We start from the raw sequence: 19,453 nt of genomic DNA on the forward strand, positions 1-19,453 counted from the left end.
ATGTTTAAGGACCTGATGCATGGTTGTGCTAAACCCAGTTCAAAGACTTACATTCCACATTTTTCCTAAACAGGTCATTCATAGAATAGAATTCATGTGATATCTTGGTTTTTTTCCACATAGTTGGATGTGAATATGGAATTTCACTAGGGATTTTTCATTTATTTGAACACTCAAACCATTCTTGGGGTTAAAAACATTTTTAGTTGGTAGTGAATAATTCATCTCTTTATTTTTTCACTTCTTTCTTACTTAGTCTTTTGAGCATAGCCATGTAAATACAAGAGTGCAGTGAAAAATTACCTTGTCCTTAAAATAGCCTATATATTGTACGCCAGGAGAAATTACTAAAATATGGAATGAATCATTTTTATTCTCTCCTTTCATAACAGAACTATCAAATCTAAAACTAATATTGTTACAGCAGCATTTACTCCCTCAGTAGGTGCAAATTCTGTCAAAAGCATGAGATCTCCCAACCCTTGTGGCATTCTCATAAACATTTCTTCATACATCTTACTGGAATGCATCAGTTTTTACCATTTCTGTATATTCTGTGAAGTCCTCACCAGAGTGACAATCGAAAACTGACATATATTTCTAGAAATTTTTTCACCCAAATGTGAAATACATGTTTTTCTTTTTTCTAGGCTTGACTGCACTACATATAGCAAGTGAGGAAGGCTTTTATGGGATAGCAAATCTGCTTTTGAAAGCAGGAGCTGATGTTAATGCTGCACGAAAGGAACAAGTAACACCCTTGCAAGATGCAGTTAAAGAGGGCCATTATGAGGTATGTCTGAATTGAACACAAGGTTCAATGATTTCGGAATAGAAATTGTTGTTGTTGGATCCACAAGGTCACATAATGTTTTTGCATGGGCTCATCTTTCTAGATTATAGATGAATTCAGTAGCTTGTAAGTTCTCTCTGCCTGGTTTGTATTCAAACCACCATGTTTAGCAAGATTTGTCCAAAAGGAAAATTTTTTTTCTAACTGTTTCAGACAATGGCTGAGAGTAGATTGCTACTGAAGAGTAGAAAGCTACAATTTAATACTATTTCATTCACTAATTTTGTAATCACCCTGCAGAGTAACTTCTGACTTGAGCAGTTTTCTGGACTATTAATGACTTTTTTTCATGAGTCATGGATATATGACTGTCATCACAGTCATGCCCACACATGTATTTAACACAGAACATGAAGGAATATGAAGAAATAGCCTTATATTTTGTAGGATCTTAAACTGAACATTAACTGAATAGTCAGTTTGAATTAATGGTAAAATTTCTTGCCAAGTGTAGAGGTTTCATAAGCCTGTGTCTGAATTACAGATCCTCTTTCAGTCTCGTAGTAGGTCACCTATACCTGTCTGTGCATGTTCCTAGGATGGCCCAAATTTATGTAGGAGTTCTGTGTGTCCCTTTTATCTGCTGGCAGTTTTTTTCTATAGACCTGCATATATGCTGCCTAATTCTTAACGATTTCCAAGATTTTAACGGTTTTTTTGAGGGATGGCTAGGAAGTTTTGTTCCTGGACGTTTGGTCTTTTTCACAACTGAGACGAGACTTTTTTTCTCCTGGAAAAGTTTCTCTGGAGCAAAGAGGAAAGGTAGACTTCTGGTTGATAATTTTTCTGAGACTCAAGAGTCCCAAGAATGAATTGCAGCTTGTGCATCACTAAGACTCTTGCAGGTTCATGAAATATTTCTGAGTTTTGTGACTGTACCTAAGACACTCATGTCCATGGTTGTGGATGAAGGATTCTGCATCTCTGCAAGTAATACTTAAGAGGCCAGAAACTTGTGATATTGGAAGAATACTGATCTCAGCTGTGTCATTTGAGGCACACCAAGTTCAGTCAGCACAGAGCTGAGTGAAATTTTTGCAAGCTGGTACATCCTGAAAGAATGATTGTACATGGTGCTGCTGTACTTACTCATTGCTCTGTTTACTCAGTAGCAGTAAAATTGTCTTACTGTAGTGGTCTGTTAGATTCAGTTTTGTTGTGTTTTGATGAGTCATAAAATAGTGATAGTAATTCAGTAACATGACTTCCAGCAACATGGTATTTGGAACTGTGTTTTTCAAAGCTACCTTCTCTGTGTGAAGTTATTACTGTAGATTTGAAACACAACTTCTATCTGCTTTATCATTTTCTGTACTTGCAATATGCAAAATCAATGTATTTCAGAAAAATGGTAAGTATTGGAAAATTTTTTCTAGTAATCTGGTTAAAGGAGAGAGCATAGACTTGTGGCGATGCTCTCAATGATCATGTTATGGAAGAAAAGTTCTCAACGTTACTAGTTGACCAAATCTAAAGACTTGGGACAACTTATGAAACCCAAAAGGGCTTTTGCAGACAGCTGAACCCTTTTTATTTTACTCTGTTGTTAGGAGAATGTGTGAATTAGGAAAAATTCATTAACAATTTTCTCATTAGCATTCTGGTTTAGAAATAATGAGGGGCTTGAACACACAGTTGAAGGATGTGAGTCAAGTTCAATCTGAAAAGATAACAGATGCTGAAGAAAGAAATGCAGAGATATAAGTAAAATCATACTAATGCTGGAATAAGATTGCAGAGTTACCCACAGAAACAAAATAATCAGATTGTAAATTTCCCATGTCTTAAAAAATATTTTGCAAGGGTTGGTGGAACATTTTGCTAAAGTGGTAATTTCTTGACTAACAATTGATTCAGGCTTTATATTTGTATAGTAATCATAACATAGATAGCAAGACCATCTGAATGTGTTTGATTGGAGTAGATATATGTTACAACATATATCAGAAATAGCTGGCAAAATTTCCTTTGCATTCACAGGAGTCACAATAGGCACATCTAGAGCACAATTTATTTTCTCCTAAAGTAGATATCCTAGATGGATAAGCTGACTTAAACCCTAAAATCACCTGTTATTTTATACCATTTAAGAGTTATGGGAGGATGAATCCTGTCCTGTTTTTTTGAGAGAACTTGTTTTAATTGCATTAGGTTAATAACTGGAACAATTTATAAAAATAATAAGGCTATAGGATAATGATGTATTTAGGGGAATACTTGGTGTGCATGAATTAGAATAAAGAGGAATTTGGTTTTAGTTGCTCATATTGTCAGGTACAAGAAAGAGAAGCCTGTATAAGGATCCTGAAAAATACTGTCAGAAAAGAAATTACCTGAAAAACTTACTTTTCTAGATGGTGAGCTTACTACTTTGGTACGGAGCTGATCCTTTATTAAGAAATCAGACGGGAAAGTGTGCATTAGACGAAGCTTCTGACCCATCTATGGTGAAAATTCTTAAAAGTTCTATAGAAAAGTCCAGAAGATACTCAGTAACAGGTAAGAAAGAATTACTCTGATGTAACATTACAGCTAATTGGAGAGATTTATAATGTCTGTTGAATTATATTTCTTTAATTTGAACTGCTAGTACTCTATGGCCTTCACTGTCTCATGCCTTGTTACCAGTGAGCACTCTTTACCCTCCACAGTTGCTGTACATTGACAAAGTGTAAAAGATAATGATGTCCAGCTGTTTCTTGGGCTGGAGTTACCTTTAAATTTAAAATTAAGATATGAAGCACAATAATTGTCTATCTAAATGGAGGATGCAGCATTGCTTGACTTGATGATGGATGAGGTATGGTTTAGAGGTAAAGTTTGGTTTTAATTGGGCATGAAGTCTGAATTTTGAAGGCTCCATAAGATAAAAAATGGGGTCCTAGGATTAGATGTAGATTTTAGGGGTTCCCAAGCCTTAATTGCTGCTAGGGCTGGATACAGGAAAATATTACTGTAAGTAACAGCTAGTGAGTGTGCAAGGAGAAGGTTGGATTAGAAGGTTGGCTAAGGAGAGAATGGGTCTGGTACAGTCTTGGGAGCTAAATTGTGTAGAAAGTTGGAAGAAGGCTGTTTATCCGCAGCAAGTACAAGATAAGCCTTGATTAGAGCTAGGATTAAAAACTAGGATTAGGACTAGCTCATGTATACCCATGGGCCAGTGTGGGCTGTAGTATTATTAAGTCAGAAGGAGTTCCAGTCCCTCAGACTATTATCCATTTCTGCTTTTCCACATGGGTGGCAATGAAGCTGTAACATGTAGTCCAGGGATAATCAAAAGAGACTTCAGGGCCTTAGGATAGCTAGCAAGGGAATCTGGTAGACAGGTAATTTTTTCCTCTCTTCTTCCAGTTGTGAGCAGGGACATTGGAAGAAGTAGACAAACCTGTCTAAGCATGACTCTATAGCTAATGTCACTGCCACAGTTCTGGATTTTTCAGTAAAGGGATGGTCTGCATGTCCGCAGGCCTTCTGGTGTCAGGTGGCATTCACCTTTCTCAGAGAAGGAAGAGGGTCTTGGCTCATAAGTTAGCAGGGTTCATTGACAGAGCTCAAAACTAGGCTTGAAGGGAGACTGAGATAACATCAGACTTGCCCATGAGAAGCTGTCAGGTGACATGAAGATTAGATGGATGAAGTGCTAGTGAGGACTTTCAGTCTGCTGCTCCGAGATTCCTTGGGTATCCTGAAGCACACTTGAAGTCTTTCTGAGAAGAGTCAGGAGTTATGCTAAGTTTCAAAATTAATTGTTCAGGTCATTAATCATCAAGAAATTTGAAAATATTATGCCATTCTTTACTCTCACCAAACATCTTGTGAACAAGACACTATTTGGAACAAAGATTAGACTCCAAAATTTGATAAAGATTTTATATATATTGATATGGTTTAGATTCCAGTAAAAACCTTACAGGCTTGATAATTTCTCTGGGAAGCTAAATTTGTAAGTAATGTTACATGCAATATTGTAGACATAAGATGGTATATATGTAAAGTAAATTACAATCTCTTCTCAATTCTGGTTTCTTTTTGTCTTCATTTTTCATTTCAGATGGAGATGGTTCAAAGAACATGTTAAATACTCCATGTGTAGAAGATACAAGCCATCACCGGGTACATATTTACAAAAAAATCTGATTTGATCATAAACTTCATCAAAGTTAAGGGCTTGCTGACAGTCTTCAGTAAACTGAAGCAAATGACTGTTTCTGAAGAATGTTTCAATTCCAGCACATGATGTACCAGATAAATCCAGCAGGGACTGGGAGTGATGGTGTTAGGCTCGTCCTTACTGGTGCTTGGGATAAGGTACAGCCTCATGAGGATGCAAGACAGAGGCAGGTGTCTCATGGATGGCAGTTCTTTCTGTTTTTGCAAGTGCTGCAGAGCTACTTACTGAAAGCATGGTGCATCAGTGCCTGTTTGTACTTGCAGAAACCTTACTGAAACTGCCATTTTTTTTCCCTGGCTTGTAGCAGTAGGATAAATGTGTCTTGCCTCTGTGTAGGGTAAGCCGTGTTGGATTTTGAGAGGAAAGGGTTGGGAAGACACTGTCTTGTGCAGGGATTGCACAATTTTGCTGTGGGGTTTCAGCAGGATGAGAGAGCTGGTGCCTCATGTGAAGACAAGACACCGTGATCAGTCACTTGGGTCAGTGTTTGCTTATAGAACAACAGCTTTTAGCATTAAGAACTGCATTTTCTCCCTCGGTTTTCTTCCTTTCAACAATGATAACAGATAATATCTGAGATGTAGAATGTAGTGTGCATAAATACATCTTTTGGAGCTTTTGAAGTTTTATGTGGTGATGATAACTGTCCTTGTTACTGACAGCTGTGCAGTCTATGTGTTCTCTGAAATGTTACAGTGTAACAGCATCCATGGCGTGTAGCCTTAGATTATGCTTTTGAACATTAAATGATTGGTAAAGATGGTACAGTATACATTTAATTATGTAAACCTATTACTGTAGATTTGTAACTAATAATTTCAGTAGATGTGTCAGATGTTGCAGTGTGTGTTCTGGTTCTGTCTCCAGATATGAGGTAATCAGAAGGATAATGCTACTTAGTCACTGGCCTTTCAGCCTACTGTGTTTGGAGATTACCATGAGTTAATTCTGTGTGGTTTTGATGAGTTATTTACCCTTCTTTATCATTTCCTAGAATAATTGCAGACAGGCTTGTCAGAAATGTGAAACTAGAGCTCTGGTTTGTGACCACAGAGGCAGTTTTAAAGGCAGATCATTAATTCAAGCTCATTCAATTTTCAAAAATAAATACAAGTTTAAAGCATTTCAGTAATATTTATTGTTGAATTTTGCCTGTGAATGTTTGTTATGCGCTTATTTCATAGTTCCTTAATTTCTTGATCCTGCAAAAAAGCAGCAGAGAGAAAATCAATTAGTTTTATAGCAGCACAGTTTTCTTTGATTATATAATAAAGGAATTTATGAGAAAATGAAGTTAATTATACAGCTTGTTTTGGAGATAGAATCGAAATGCAGGTGTACTTCAGCATGATCATACTGGAGCATCAAAGGAAGTTTTGCTAAACATGAACAAAGCAGAAAAACAAATTTGGTGAAAAACACAGTATTAAACTTCTTAGGAACTTTTTTCAGAAGGCAGAAAAAGTTTTTAAAAATCCCCCAAGTTCAGAAAAGGCAATTCTTATAGCAGAGGTTACAACAAAGAGTAAAACTATTTAGAAATAATATCTCATGTTATATGGATCTCAAGTTTAGTTCCACTTACAATCCAAGGAGCTTTATAGAAAACATATTTCCTTCATGACTGACCTAATGAAATGATCCAGACTATTGCTGTATCTGTTTATAACTGTTGCATCCCACTTAATGTTGTAGGGAAACTGAGCTGTCAGGTGGTATTGCAACAGGAATGTAATCAGCAATGGCACAGTGAAAATTCATTTGCAGAATAGAAGAGCAGCACCGGTGGAAGCTCAGCAACTTCTTTGTAAAGGGGAGGAGATCACCAATTTGTGTTGTTTCACATCCGTGGTTTCTGGAGAAAAAGTGTGCACAAAATTCTCTGACTGTCTATTTAAGAGCACTTGATTCTCAGTCAATACTGATTTGCTTTGACTTCCTCTCACAATGTATCTGTTTTAAAGTTACAACAGGATGTGACAGGGATCAACATAGTCTCATGCAGAGTAACAGTAGTAGTTTGAGTGACAAGAGCCTAAATACCGATATGAGAACACCTTCAGAATGACTTTTTGCAAAACTTGACAAATCAAGCGTAATCTGATGTTAATGGAAATAAAACTAATGATCAGCCCTAAGTTTAAAACTCTCTTTGCCTTTGTTTTGATAGATTTCCTTACAGACAGAGGAGTCAGAACCACCATGTGAAAATCCTAAAAAGACAAGCCAAAAAGCAAAGGCAGCCTCACATTCCAGTAGCAGCAACAACAAACCTCCATCACAACGGAGTCAAGCATCAAAACAGCAAACATCTAAGAAGTCAGGTGAAAAGTTAACGAGTTTTTTTCCAAATATACATGAGGAAGGCTTTTTGAAATGTGTGAGGGAAAATTTGACAAGGACTATATAGCATATTGAGTAAATACTCTAATGAATACCTAAATAGTTCCAGAAATATCTGCGCGCTATTTTACAGAATACACATTTTGTTTTATGTTATATTCATCAGTCTTCCAGTATTGTGGTTTGAGGGGGTGCAGGATCATAAGTGAGAGCTTCAAGCTTATCCTTACTTAAGTATTTTACATAAACAGCAGTTTAAAATAACATTTGATCATCTTCAGTTACCTGCTTTATGTGCCACAGATCAAAGAACAGAAATATCTCGAAATACTTGGCACACAAAGATCCACTTACATTTTATCGAATATAATAATATATAGAATATATCCTCACCAGGCACAAATCAGCATAGACTCTGATTGTACTGGTACCTTTTGGTTAGCTTTATTCTAGATACAAACCTACTTCCATGAGAATTAGGATCTAGCATCTTCCTGTAGTTATATTCTCTTCTGCCTGCACATGCAGCTTTTTTGTTTAGCATTTTCATCCCAGTCTAAGATTTGCATTTATCTTGTAGCCTTACCATCACAATAGAGCCCTGGTCCAACTTATCTCAACCTCTAAACCTCTAAATATTTCCCCTTAGTGATTTTTTTGGCAAAGCTGGCACTCATTATGTGCACTTTGGTTCTTTCTGGGACCAGAGAACCATGGTACTCAAAACTTGCTAAAACCAAAACCTGTAGTTCTGATAGGATCCCTCTCCCCTTTAGCCTTTTTTTACCTCCTATTTGTGCCATTATGCTTTTGAAAGGATTTGTTTCAAGCATGTGTTTGATATTTTGGTCTCCTCTGGGATATCATGTTCCAGGCTACTTTTTTCCTCTTAAGAGATTCTTCAGGTAATAATAATTTGTTAAATTAAATTAATTATTCACTTCATACCGGGAGACTGTTGCCATTTCAGAGGTAGTGTAAGAAAGTGAATCCCTTTGTACAGTTGAAGGCCTTAATAAATTTGGAGTTCAGGACAATGGCATTCAGAATGCTGTAGAAATAAACTGGAAAATGAGCTGATGTTTTCTGGCTTGTGGAGTTTTCAGATTTTTTGCTTTCCTACACTTATTTGTGTTTAACTGGCCTTTTTAACTCATTGTTTCTATGTCCCACTGGTCTTCCTTGTTTTACTCTAGTGTTGAATAAAAATCTTCTCTTCACAAGTGACAGTGTCACTTTCATCTACAATGAGTCGCTTACTTAGGTTCCCAACATTTCCATTCTGCTTATACAGAAGGAAGGTACAAACAGCTTGCTTCTTTTCTGATAGTTCACCCAGGGGAAATAATTGCTCACAGACCCATGTGGAGGTATTGAAGGACAATGTCCTTGAAGTTGCTGAGGTATGTCAGCCTAATCCAACCTGACTGCTGGTTACAGTAATCTCTTCATTTTATCTTTATACTGTGCTGACTGGACGTTGTATTTGCCAAGAACTGGATCTTTCCTTCTCGTGACCCACCTGGCAGTGCATCCAAAAGAGAGACAGTATTTTGTGATTCACAAACCAATGTCCCATCATGCTTTTGCAAACATTTCCTAACAGCCGTGAAGCAAACTGTTGTGCATGACAATTTAACTGGAAAACTTTGCAATTATTTCTGTTCACTTGCAGCCAATATTGCTAAGGTTCATTAGCTTAATGGGCTGTTGTGTGCCCCTTTTTTTTCTTCGACGTCTCTAAAAAGTCCCTAGGACATTCTCCCATGAATCAAAAGGGAAGAAAAGGAAGAATCAGAAAGTGGATGATTGCTTTGGGAGTTCAGACTCAGAAGCTTTTAGACAAGACAATACATTATCTTATGGTAAAGTAGGTCTCAGACTGCAGGAGTATTTTAATAATGTGATGCCTTTGTGTGCTCTAGAATCTCAAGTTTTCATTTAAAAAAGGAGCTCTTGAGTTTTTCTTGTTGACAATACAGTGTAGGCCATGCAGCATCAGTGCAAAGAGGGTTGCCTGAATGCTTTCTTAACATTTCATCAGCCTTTCATTTAAAACCAATATGGGTATATCCTCACTGTATGTTTGTCTCTACTATCACTTCAGGCTGTCTTTCATGTTCTTTCAAGTAGTCTTGTATGACAAGCTCCATAGTTTACTTTGAAGGAAACATTGGAAAAGCCAATTATCCAGAAGGCAGGAAGAAAGGCAGCTGTCAGCTGCAGAAGATTTTTGATACTAATGGATAATACTGACTGAAAATATTTGAGAAAAGAGCCTGTTTGATGAGACAAGGAAGACGCAGAACCTAGTTGTTCATAGGAATAAAAGGGGAAAAAACTTCATGGATAAGAGTCACAGAATGCTCATTTAAAACTTTACACTTTTGTGTTCCTTGAATAAATTATGTATTTTCAAAAAATCAGAGAAAGAACACCAAAAACTTCAAAAAAATATCTGGGTAGTATGATATTGTAATAAAAGGAACAGTAGATTGAAAAAAGTTTGTATGGATGATAGAGCTTTAGAAGATTTATATATCCTGTCTCTTTCATAGCAGTTTGAGGAGGGGGTTGTCCTTACTTCACATGTCTTTTTTTTCTGTTGCATCTCTTAGAATTTAGTTGATCTGTTCCCTGAAACTTAAGAATTAGAACCTCTCTGATGACCACCTGATATCATTAAAGTGAATGCTTTGTGAACCAATAAGGATTAAATCAATTTTATCTGCAGTTATGGGTCCAGTTGTGCACAGGTTTAAATAACAGATTTTCTATGCCACTAAACATTACTCAAAAACTTGTAATCAGTCTACAGTAGTTTTTCACATCACAGCTGTAAAAAAACCTTTTCGTGTGTGTGTCAATATATATGTATATATATATATATATTCATCAAGCTGTGTGTTTATATATATATGTATATATGTGTGTGTAATATATATATATGTCACACAACTATCTTTTTCCTGATACAGAATTAGGAACTGATAAGGAGTGGTGGTCAAGTCTCCAATTTTTAATAGTTTTTAAAATGTCTTTATTTAATTCATATATTTAGCAGCCTGGAAACCTGAAAGCAGTCCATGGAGAAACCTAACATGTTCCCTGTCTCTATACAGCAAAAATTTCAACCTTGGTACATTTCTCGTTTTTTCCTAATTTGTTGTATCATTGTTGAATCATCTAGGTTTTGACTGGAAATTCTTAAGTATAGGATCTGCTTGTTTTCTGAGCTGTTGTACAGTACCTTTCAACTTTTTGCCGGTTAATATTGCTGAATAATTAAAGCAACAGTATTACACACATTTGCAGTAATTCAAATGAATTATGAAGTTAATTTTCTGTTTATACTTAAGCATTCATTGTGAAAAAGAATCTAATGAACACCCAATATCTGTTTAGAATCTATCAGGGAAGAGGGTGGAATTGTACATGGTACCTGTAAGACAAGAGTTGGAAGAAAGATGAAATTCAAGAAAAATGCAAAAGGGGAAACTCAGCTGCACTCTGCTGCTAGGAGAGGAGATTTGTCTCTGGTGAAGACTCTAATATCATCTGGAATTTCTGTCAATGAACAGGACTATGCAGGTTTGAAAAATACTCCCTTAGGGGCTTGTTTTATACTACAGTTTTACATAATCTAGTAGTAGTATAGACATGTTTATATAATATGTGTCATTTTAATAAAATTATGGATTCTTGGCTTAAAATTTTGAGGACGAAAGGAAGTCAGATTGTTTATATTATGCTCCTTAGTCTTTAAAGTTTATCTACTCCAATGTTTTGTTTCTTCTATTATTTTTAGTACTGCAGTAGAAAAGAGAGCAATGTTTTTCTGCTTAATACTGGCTAAGTTTTTCTTTGAAGTAAATTGAATTACACATTAAATAGTTTACTTTGACATTTCAAGATGATTATTTGTGTAAGATTTATCTTAAATGCAGCAAAATGTAGAGCTACTATTCAGTGACCTCTGTGGATCTTTCCAAATCAAATGCATGCTGTATTGTGTTACCTTGTTTTTATTAGGTTGGACAGCAATTCATGAAGCCTCCAATGGGGGATTTGCTGATGTGATCTTAGAATTACTGAAAGCAGGGGCTAATGTTAACTGCAGAAGTCTCTGTGGTGTTTTACCAATACACGATGCTGTTTCTGGCAATTATTTTGAGGTATATTTTTTTTTTTATGTAAGATTTCCTAACCCCAGTTTCCAACAGAGCGTCAACAAAGCAAAATCCCCATTTCATTTAAGTTACTAACAAAATTTTAGTGTATAGTTTTCATTTAGGACATAAACCGGTATTCTTTAAATTGATCAAAATTAGAGGAAAATATTCTTCAATAGTGACAGTTGAAATTGTGCAGTTAATTGACTTCTTTATTACACCAGAAAAACCATAAAAATTCAGAAACTCCCTGTGGTTCTTTGCCAAGTTTGGGCTTCTTAAAAACAGTATTAAAGTTGAACATTCTCAGTTTATTGATAGTTCAGTGCTGCCACAGATAGGAGTGGTGTACTTCACATTTAAGAGAGAAGCAATAATATGCTTTTCTGATATAAAATAGTGAATTAACAAAGTTCACTTGTGAACTTTATAATTGTGACAGTTGTTTAACACAATTCTATGGTTTACTGCATAAAGAACAAGGTCTCATCTGTAGAGAGGGACCTCCTGTTGAGTCATGATGTTTAGAAAGGACCCCCTTGCTTTCTAACCTCCTTCTCAGATGGCTAGATCAATCCCATACTCAGTCAGCAATTTATGTCTAAAGAACTACATGTGTACAGTCAATCCTTTCTATCACTTAGCTAAGATTGCGAAGTTTAGTGTCAATTACTGAAAATCTGTTGTGACAAGAAATTTCTCTGTCTTGAGGGGCAGCCCTGAGATGTGTCACTGCTCGAACGGAGGTCTGGTGTGCAGCCCTTAGTTGTGTGAGAGAGCTCAAGGGGCTCTGGGCTGTGCACTATTTATGGAATGAAGTGATTGACTTATAGTCATATTTTGCCCTAATACCAAATTTGCCCTAAACCAGGACATGGAGTCGCTGTTGACAGTGGCCTTTGTGCCCCCAAAAGTCTGGAGTAGGCTGGATACAACTCTCGCCACTGCCCCTGGTGGTTGTGGCTTAAGCCCCTGTCTTGAATGGGGCACTTTTTCACTAGCTCAGCTTGCCAGACTTCGAACATTTCTTGAGATGGGATAACCACAACTTCTTTGGGCAATCTGTTTCAGTGTCTCACTACTTCAATTAAAAAAAAAAAATCTTTTTGTAAAGAAAAGATCCTGGGCCTGTTGTTTAAAAATAAACAAATTTTTATTAACTGGTCCCTTCCCACCCAAACCATTCTATGGTTCTAGAAAACAGAATATTTCAGTTAGAACGGACCTACGTGATCATCTAGTGCAACTGCCTGAACCCTTTGGGGCCAACCAGAACTTAAATCATGTTAACATTGTCCAGATGTTCCTTCAAAGTTACCAGGCTTGGGACATTGACCACTTCCCTATGAAACTCCTGTAGCACAGCTTAGACCCATTCCCACTTATCTATCACTGGATCCCAGGGAGAGAAGATGGGTATTTCCCTCCCTATTTCCCATGCCCAGGAAGCTGTAGAGAGCAGTGAGGTCATCCCTCAGTCTCCTTTTGTCCAGACTAGACACGCCCGAGTTCTCAGTGGCTCCTCACGGGACATGTCTCCCAGCACTCTCACCAGCTTTGTTGTCCTCCTCTGGACACATTCAGAGACCTTATCTTGTGGTGCCCAGCACTGCACAGAAATAAATAAAATGTTCTTTTGGTAGAGTGAGTTCTGGGGAACTGAAGTGTAAAGGTGATGCCAGATTGGCTCAAAGATACTTCTATTTCTGCCAGGACAATTCATGTTTAATCACATTTATATTTTTCTGTGAGCAAGGGTAAAAGAAAGAGGATGATTTCACATGCTTGGAGACAAACTATCAGTAGAGTTCTTGTAAATATTTATTATTCAGTATTTTGGGGGAAAACCAACAGAGAACATCCTGAGCTTTGAGTTAGCATTCTTGTCCTGATGCATTTTCCTACTTAACTGCCCTGTGAGGGTAAGAAATAAGAGGAAATGCTAGAGCTGAAAATAGTACATATGAAAATTCTTTTACCTTCCAAGCTTTGACCTCATCAGTACTTCACATGATCTGAATTTAGGGGGTAGATCAGCATTTTGCTGATGCATTAATCTCATTTCCACATTTTGCGATTAAGCAAACTTGCAAGTTTTTTTGAATTAGGAAAAAAAAATCAGTTCACAAAACCCAAACCAATATTAAAGAAAGAAATGCACTTCTATTCTGCACTTTTAATGCAGTTGACTAGCTCTTTTTAATTTAGATACATGGTGTTTTGTAGTTGTTCTGTATAACTGTAAAATCATAAAAATTAGCACTGTAAAAATTACATGTTTTCTGAAAAATTGTGAATTATTTGTGTCTTTTAATGGAAAAATCTAAGCAATGTAAGATAGAAATCTGTGTTGATAATAGCCTGTTACTTGTTTTGTTTTATTTAGATTGCAAGTAATGATTGTAGAGTATCTTATTTGAACCTGTATTATTTGTGTATTATGTAAGTTAGATATAATTGTATAATTAATTGACAAAATTGCATAATAGGCAGTCAGGATTCTGCTGCAACATGGAGCAAATCCCAATGAGAGGGATGGTTCAGGAGAAAGTGCTTTTGATCAAGCTTATGATGAAGAAATGAAAGAACTGCTGAAGTCATATAGTGCTATGAACTCTGTACTTCCTGTTCAAACTGTTGAAGTTACTGGTATGTTAGTTTTGTAATATAAACCATAGGATTACCCTGTAGTTTTAATGAAAAATCATAGATTCAAATAGTATGACACTGATATTTTCAATTCTATTAACTATTGAATGCTATTTATTTATTTACAGAAAACAGGATGCATGAATGGGTTTTGTTTTTTCTGAGAGAATGAGGTAAAATAACATATTTGGATATTCAGATTCTTGTTATTATCCATACTTCCCAACACAGGAAGGGAAATGAGCAGTTTTGAAAAAATTAGTAGCTTTCATTTCTTTATGCGACCTAAATTTGATCTCTTCTGCATACACAAGCTACTTTTCATTAGTTGATTTGCCATTGCATCTTTGTAACCTATATTAGCTAATCCAACCTATGATGCTCCTGAAAATTAATTTTAAATTTTATTTATTTTTTCTTAATTGTGGAGAGGGGAAATCAAAACATCATTGTTACGACTGCTATAAAAATGATGATGCAGCTTTGGAGACACAACATGAGAAATATAGTGTGGTAAGTATAGATAACATTTTGTTAAACTGCTGTGTAGTGTATGACTGCATAGTGATATTTGCTGACTGAAAAATGTATTAATATAATTTAAACTATTAATAAAAATTAAATAATATTTCTAATAATAGATAAATAATAATTTTATTTTAATAATATGTTTTAATATTTATAATAAAATAATCATATTTAAATAATTAAAACAGCATAATGCAGAGAGTTATAGTAGATAACTTGTGGTTTACATATGTGAGTATATTTATTATCACGTCTCTCTGTTCATTCCTGTGCATTCAAATTTATTGCCAAACAGTAGCCAATACTGACACACATTTCTTATTTCTTATAAAAACAGAAAAAAGATCATGAGTTCTGAAGCTTTTAATTCCAGAATAGTTCTTTTTGAAACAGTAATGAATTGTTATCACGATGATGATGATCTTTAGATATTATTTATCTCAACATAAAACAACAAGGAAGATTTTTGCACAGACTATTAGCTCTTCCTGGTGTCTGTAACCCATGTCTACACTGTCTAGATGAAGCTGTCACGGTGAAATTCACTGTCCAGTCTTTGCTGTGCACTCAGAGGTTTTTGGAGGACTCTGAGCATGGACTAGTTTGAATGCCACAGCAAACACAGGCTGTGACAGCCCATTGCAGAGCATGTTCTTGGCACCATGTACTCTGTCCTACTAGTGCTTCGTTGCTTTTACACAGTAATTCCCAACCTGGAAAGACTTGAGTCCACCAGTACCTAAACTGCAGGCCATATGTCTTTGGCCTGTTTGGTATGGTGCACTTGGCTCTACTTTTTACATAGATAATTTCTGTGTTTGTTAACAGGAGTCTGTTGCTGCTGTACAGGATACAGAAAAGAAGCAGCAAGAACTGTTGCTATTTGAGTTGAAAACTTCCAAAGATGAAGGTAGACATGAATTGAAGTATTTCATCTGTTTTTAGTTATTAAATATCTTCAGCAGTATAATAATGTTTTTAAAACATTATTGCACATAATATATTTGAATAACTCCTCTGGAAAATGCAGCTTCAGAGAATAAGATTTTAATAACACTTCTCAGGTGTGGGCACTTCCTGAAGTACTTTCTGTTACACAGGAGTGAATATTATGACAGAAAAGGAAGGCATGCCACTTGGAGGCATGTGTCTCAAGTCAACCTAATTATATAAAAAGGGATTATTAGATAAGAATGCATACTTCTGTCGGCATTATTCAGTTATGAGCACATGACTACCTACCTGATCAAGAACAGCTATGTCTCTATGTAAAGTAGAAGATGTAGCATTTTCATTCTGGTGTGGCTAGATTTCCAGGAGCCTGAAATAATTTATGAGAGCAAAAACAAGAGAATTCTTTACAGCAGGCAATATGAATGATGGGCAGTTTCAGAAATGCTGATGCCCAGGGGTGTAATTTGTCTTAGGCTATCAAATCTCAGTTCAGATTAATCTCAAGAATTTACTAAGCAGCAGTGATTTCCTAGGGGATCATGATGATGCCGCTGTGTAGCTGTTGGAGTCTGTTGTGTCCATGCCATGATGCTCCAAGAGCTTATTGCCAGAATGCCTTTGACCAAGGTCTCTCTCCCCAGCTGCCCTTGCCCATCTAGACAGAGCTGTTTAATTGGAGCATCTCACACTCACAAAACAGTTTTACTTGCTGACAGAAAGAAAGAGTTTGTTTTTGAAATTATATTCCTAAATACAAGCTGGAGCTTTCAAATAGTATTTGTGAGTAAATTTATCTCTTTAAAAACAAATGTGAAATATGGAATTATGTGGATTAATAGCTTCCAACTCAAGTTTATGGTGTATGGACTGTTAGTTAAAAGACATGTCTTGAAAAATGGTTGACAGATAGATGATACAATAGATAGACACCTGTGCACATTTCATGAATGAGCAAAAAAGAACTATCAGACTTCTCCTTTTCAGGGGTAATCAGAACATTCTCTTGTTCAGGGATATGAGAAAAATTTACATGGTGATCTGTTACCATTACTGACAAAAGCATTGGTAAGGTAGCCCCTCTTAAACTAAGTCATAGCCATTACTATTGATGAGGCACAAGACTGAACAAATACGTGGAAGTACACTGACAAACTTAAAAAGTAGAGTAAAATCTCAAGGTATTTCCGTGCATTGAAATCTACTATAAATAACAGATTCGAATTCTCTATTAAACTCCTTTAATAAGAACAATATGTACATATTATTAAGTAGGAAAATATTGGTAGGAACTGGGAAAAAGGTTTGGGGAAACATTTTGTAAATTCCAATTTAATACTATAATTTCTCATTTTTCCTGATTATGTGAAGCTTGCATTGACTTTTAGAATTTCAGGAATTAGGTTACAATTTTAGCAAATTATCCCAGTGGTATCCACTGCTTCTGTTCTCTAACCCTCATGTTGTAAGTCTATGAGTTAGGGTTTATAAAGAAGAATTTATAATTGCTCTTCTATATAATTTAATTTTATAATATGAGTTAGAAATCATGTAAAACTGGAATAGATATGCTTTTACTTTTATATGTAGCTTGAAACAGTCTAGCTTTGTTATGTTACTTCACAGTACTTCAAATGAAAGTTTTAGGCACCTTGTGAAGATTCTGTAACGTTTGCAGGTGGTTTCAGTATAATTGCCATGTTACCTAGCTACTTGCAACACAAAGAGCTTGAAAATTTTCAGGGCTTATCATCCATAGGGCAGTTTTTTAATTTATTCTTTTTTTCTCATAGTAATTTCCTAAACAATCTACTTGTACTTCACAATTTTCCAGTACTTCAGCTAATTTTTTAAAGTTAAAGTTGTATTTAATTCTTTCTGTAAGAATTTCATTAAAAGTACTCCAGTTGTAAGGAGCTACCAGCCTGCACTACTACAATATAAGCAATATAAGGTAGTACTCTAACAGCGTCTTCATACATCACCTGTGTGTTTGCTACACTGAAAATGCTATTGATGTAATTATTTTATACTTCTTATTGCCGTCATAATTTTGATTATTTCAAAATATTGAACAGATGTGTATGTCCAAAGGCTGTCTCAGATACAAGCTACTTTGAATGAAATACTTGCAGTCCAGAAAACAGAGAAGGATACCATTGCTAAAAAATACAGGTAAGTAGAATACAAGGATTGTATTCATAGGAAGCTATTCTTTGCAGTAGTAGTGATAGAAGTTGTTAGGAGATTAGCTTATAGTGGCATAAAAGTTAATATATGTGGTTTTCATCCAGGTTTTTTGGAAGCATGATTGGTATTGGCTTCAGTTACTTATATGAAAGAGGGACTTCAGGGTTTAGCTAATGCAAATCCATCAGTTGCTGTGCTCACATTAGGCATTAAAATTAGGTAGTGAACAATACAAAATGCATGGAAAAAACACAGAATCACAAAATATGGTGAGTTGGAAATGACTCACAAGGATCATTGAGTCCAGCTCCTACCCTGCACAACACTATCCACCATGTGCCTGAGAGCAGTGTCCAAACTTCTTGAACTGTCAGGCTTGGTGCTGTGACTGCTGCCCTGGAGAGCCTTTTCCAGTGCCCAACCACTCCTGGGGTTAAGAACCTTTTCCTGATATCCAACCTAAACCTCCCCTTACACAAATTCAGTCCCTTCCCTTGGGTCCTGTCACTGTGACCACAGAGCAGAGATCAGTGCCTGCCCCTGCTCTGCCCCTCACAAGGAAGCTGTGACTGCACTGAGCTCTCCCCTCTCTTCCAGACCAAATTACCTCAGCTGCTTCTCTTAAGGGTTCCCCTCAAGGCCCTTCACCATCCTTGTGGCCTCCTCTGGGCACTCTGTATGCTTACATTGGGCTGTTGTGGCCCCCAGAGCAGCCCCCAGCACTGGAGGTGAGGCTGCCCCAGGGCAGAGCAGAGCAGGACAATCCCCTCCATTGCCTGGGATGCTGTGCCTAGACTGAGCAGAGGTGAACCTCCTGGCTGCCAGGGCACTGCTGACTCCTGATGAACCTGCTATCCACCAGGATGCCCAGGTCCTTTTCCATGTTGCTGCTGCGCAGCTTCTTATTCCCCAGTCTGTCCACAGGTTGAGTGTTGCTCCATCCCAGGAGCAGAATCAAGAACTTTTCCTTATTGAACTTCATATGGTTGGTGATTGCCAAGTCCTCTGATTTGCTGAAGTCTCTCTGCAGGGCCTACCTGCTCTCAAGGGAGTCAACAGCTCCTCCCAGTTTTGTATTGTTAGCAAACCTGCCTAGTATCCCTTCCAGTTCTGCATCCAAGTCATTAGTGAAGATGTTGAAGAGCACAGAGCCCAAGGAAGAGCCCTATGGCAGATAACCAGCCTCGTGTCACCCCATTTACTAGAAGCCTTTGAGCCTGACCGGTGAGCCACTTGCTCACCCTTCACATGATGTGTTTATCCAGCTGTGTGCTGGACATTTTGTCCAGAAGGATACTGTGAGAGGCAGTATCAAAAGTTCTACTGAAATCCAAGAAGATTACATCACCTGGCTTCCCTTGATCAGCTAGGTGGGTTACCTTGTTGTAAAAAGAAATCAGGTCTGAGAAGCAGGACTTTTTCCCTCATGGAGCCATAATACCTAAGCAGAAATTAGGAAAGGGAGGTATTGAGCAATTACATTCATTTTGCAGTATCATGGAGGAGAGTAGTAGCAACTCAAGACACTACTTGGAGTGTCCCTGCCTCTGATTTGTTTCTTTAGCTCTCCTAGATTAGGAGCGTTCAGCCAAGCCA

At 36.8% G+C, this 19,453-nt stretch overlaps 1 protein-coding gene across 1 annotated transcript in view; it reads left to right on the top strand.

The window, feature by feature from the left end:
- The window catches only part of ANKRD31 (ankyrin repeat domain 31), a 63,599-nt gene that overhangs the window by 21,162 nt on the left and 22,984 nt on the right, over nt 1-19,453 (top strand). The window contains exons 10-19 of the mRNA XM_066339165.1: nt 651-793; nt 3,208-3,352; nt 4,905-4,966; nt 7,207-7,348; nt 10,773-10,958; nt 11,400-11,542; nt 14,029-14,188; nt 14,619-14,701; nt 15,545-15,626; nt 17,746-17,842. Coding sequence (XP_066195262.1) covers nt 651-793; nt 3,208-3,352; nt 4,905-4,966; nt 7,207-7,348; nt 10,773-10,958; nt 11,400-11,542; nt 14,029-14,188; nt 14,619-14,701; nt 15,545-15,626; nt 17,746-17,842 — 1,243 coding nt within the window. The remainder of the gene's footprint in view (nt 1-650; nt 794-3,207; nt 3,353-4,904; nt 4,967-7,206; nt 7,349-10,772; nt 10,959-11,399; nt 11,543-14,028; nt 14,189-14,618; nt 14,702-15,544; nt 15,627-17,745; nt 17,843-19,453) is intronic.

The sequence above is a fragment of the Sylvia atricapilla genome, chromosome Z (assembly GCF_009819655.1).
Source record: "Sylvia atricapilla isolate bSylAtr1 chromosome Z, bSylAtr1.pri, whole genome shotgun sequence".
NCBI classification, from domain to species: domain Eukaryota; kingdom Metazoa; phylum Chordata; class Aves; order Passeriformes; family Sylviidae; genus Sylvia; species Sylvia atricapilla.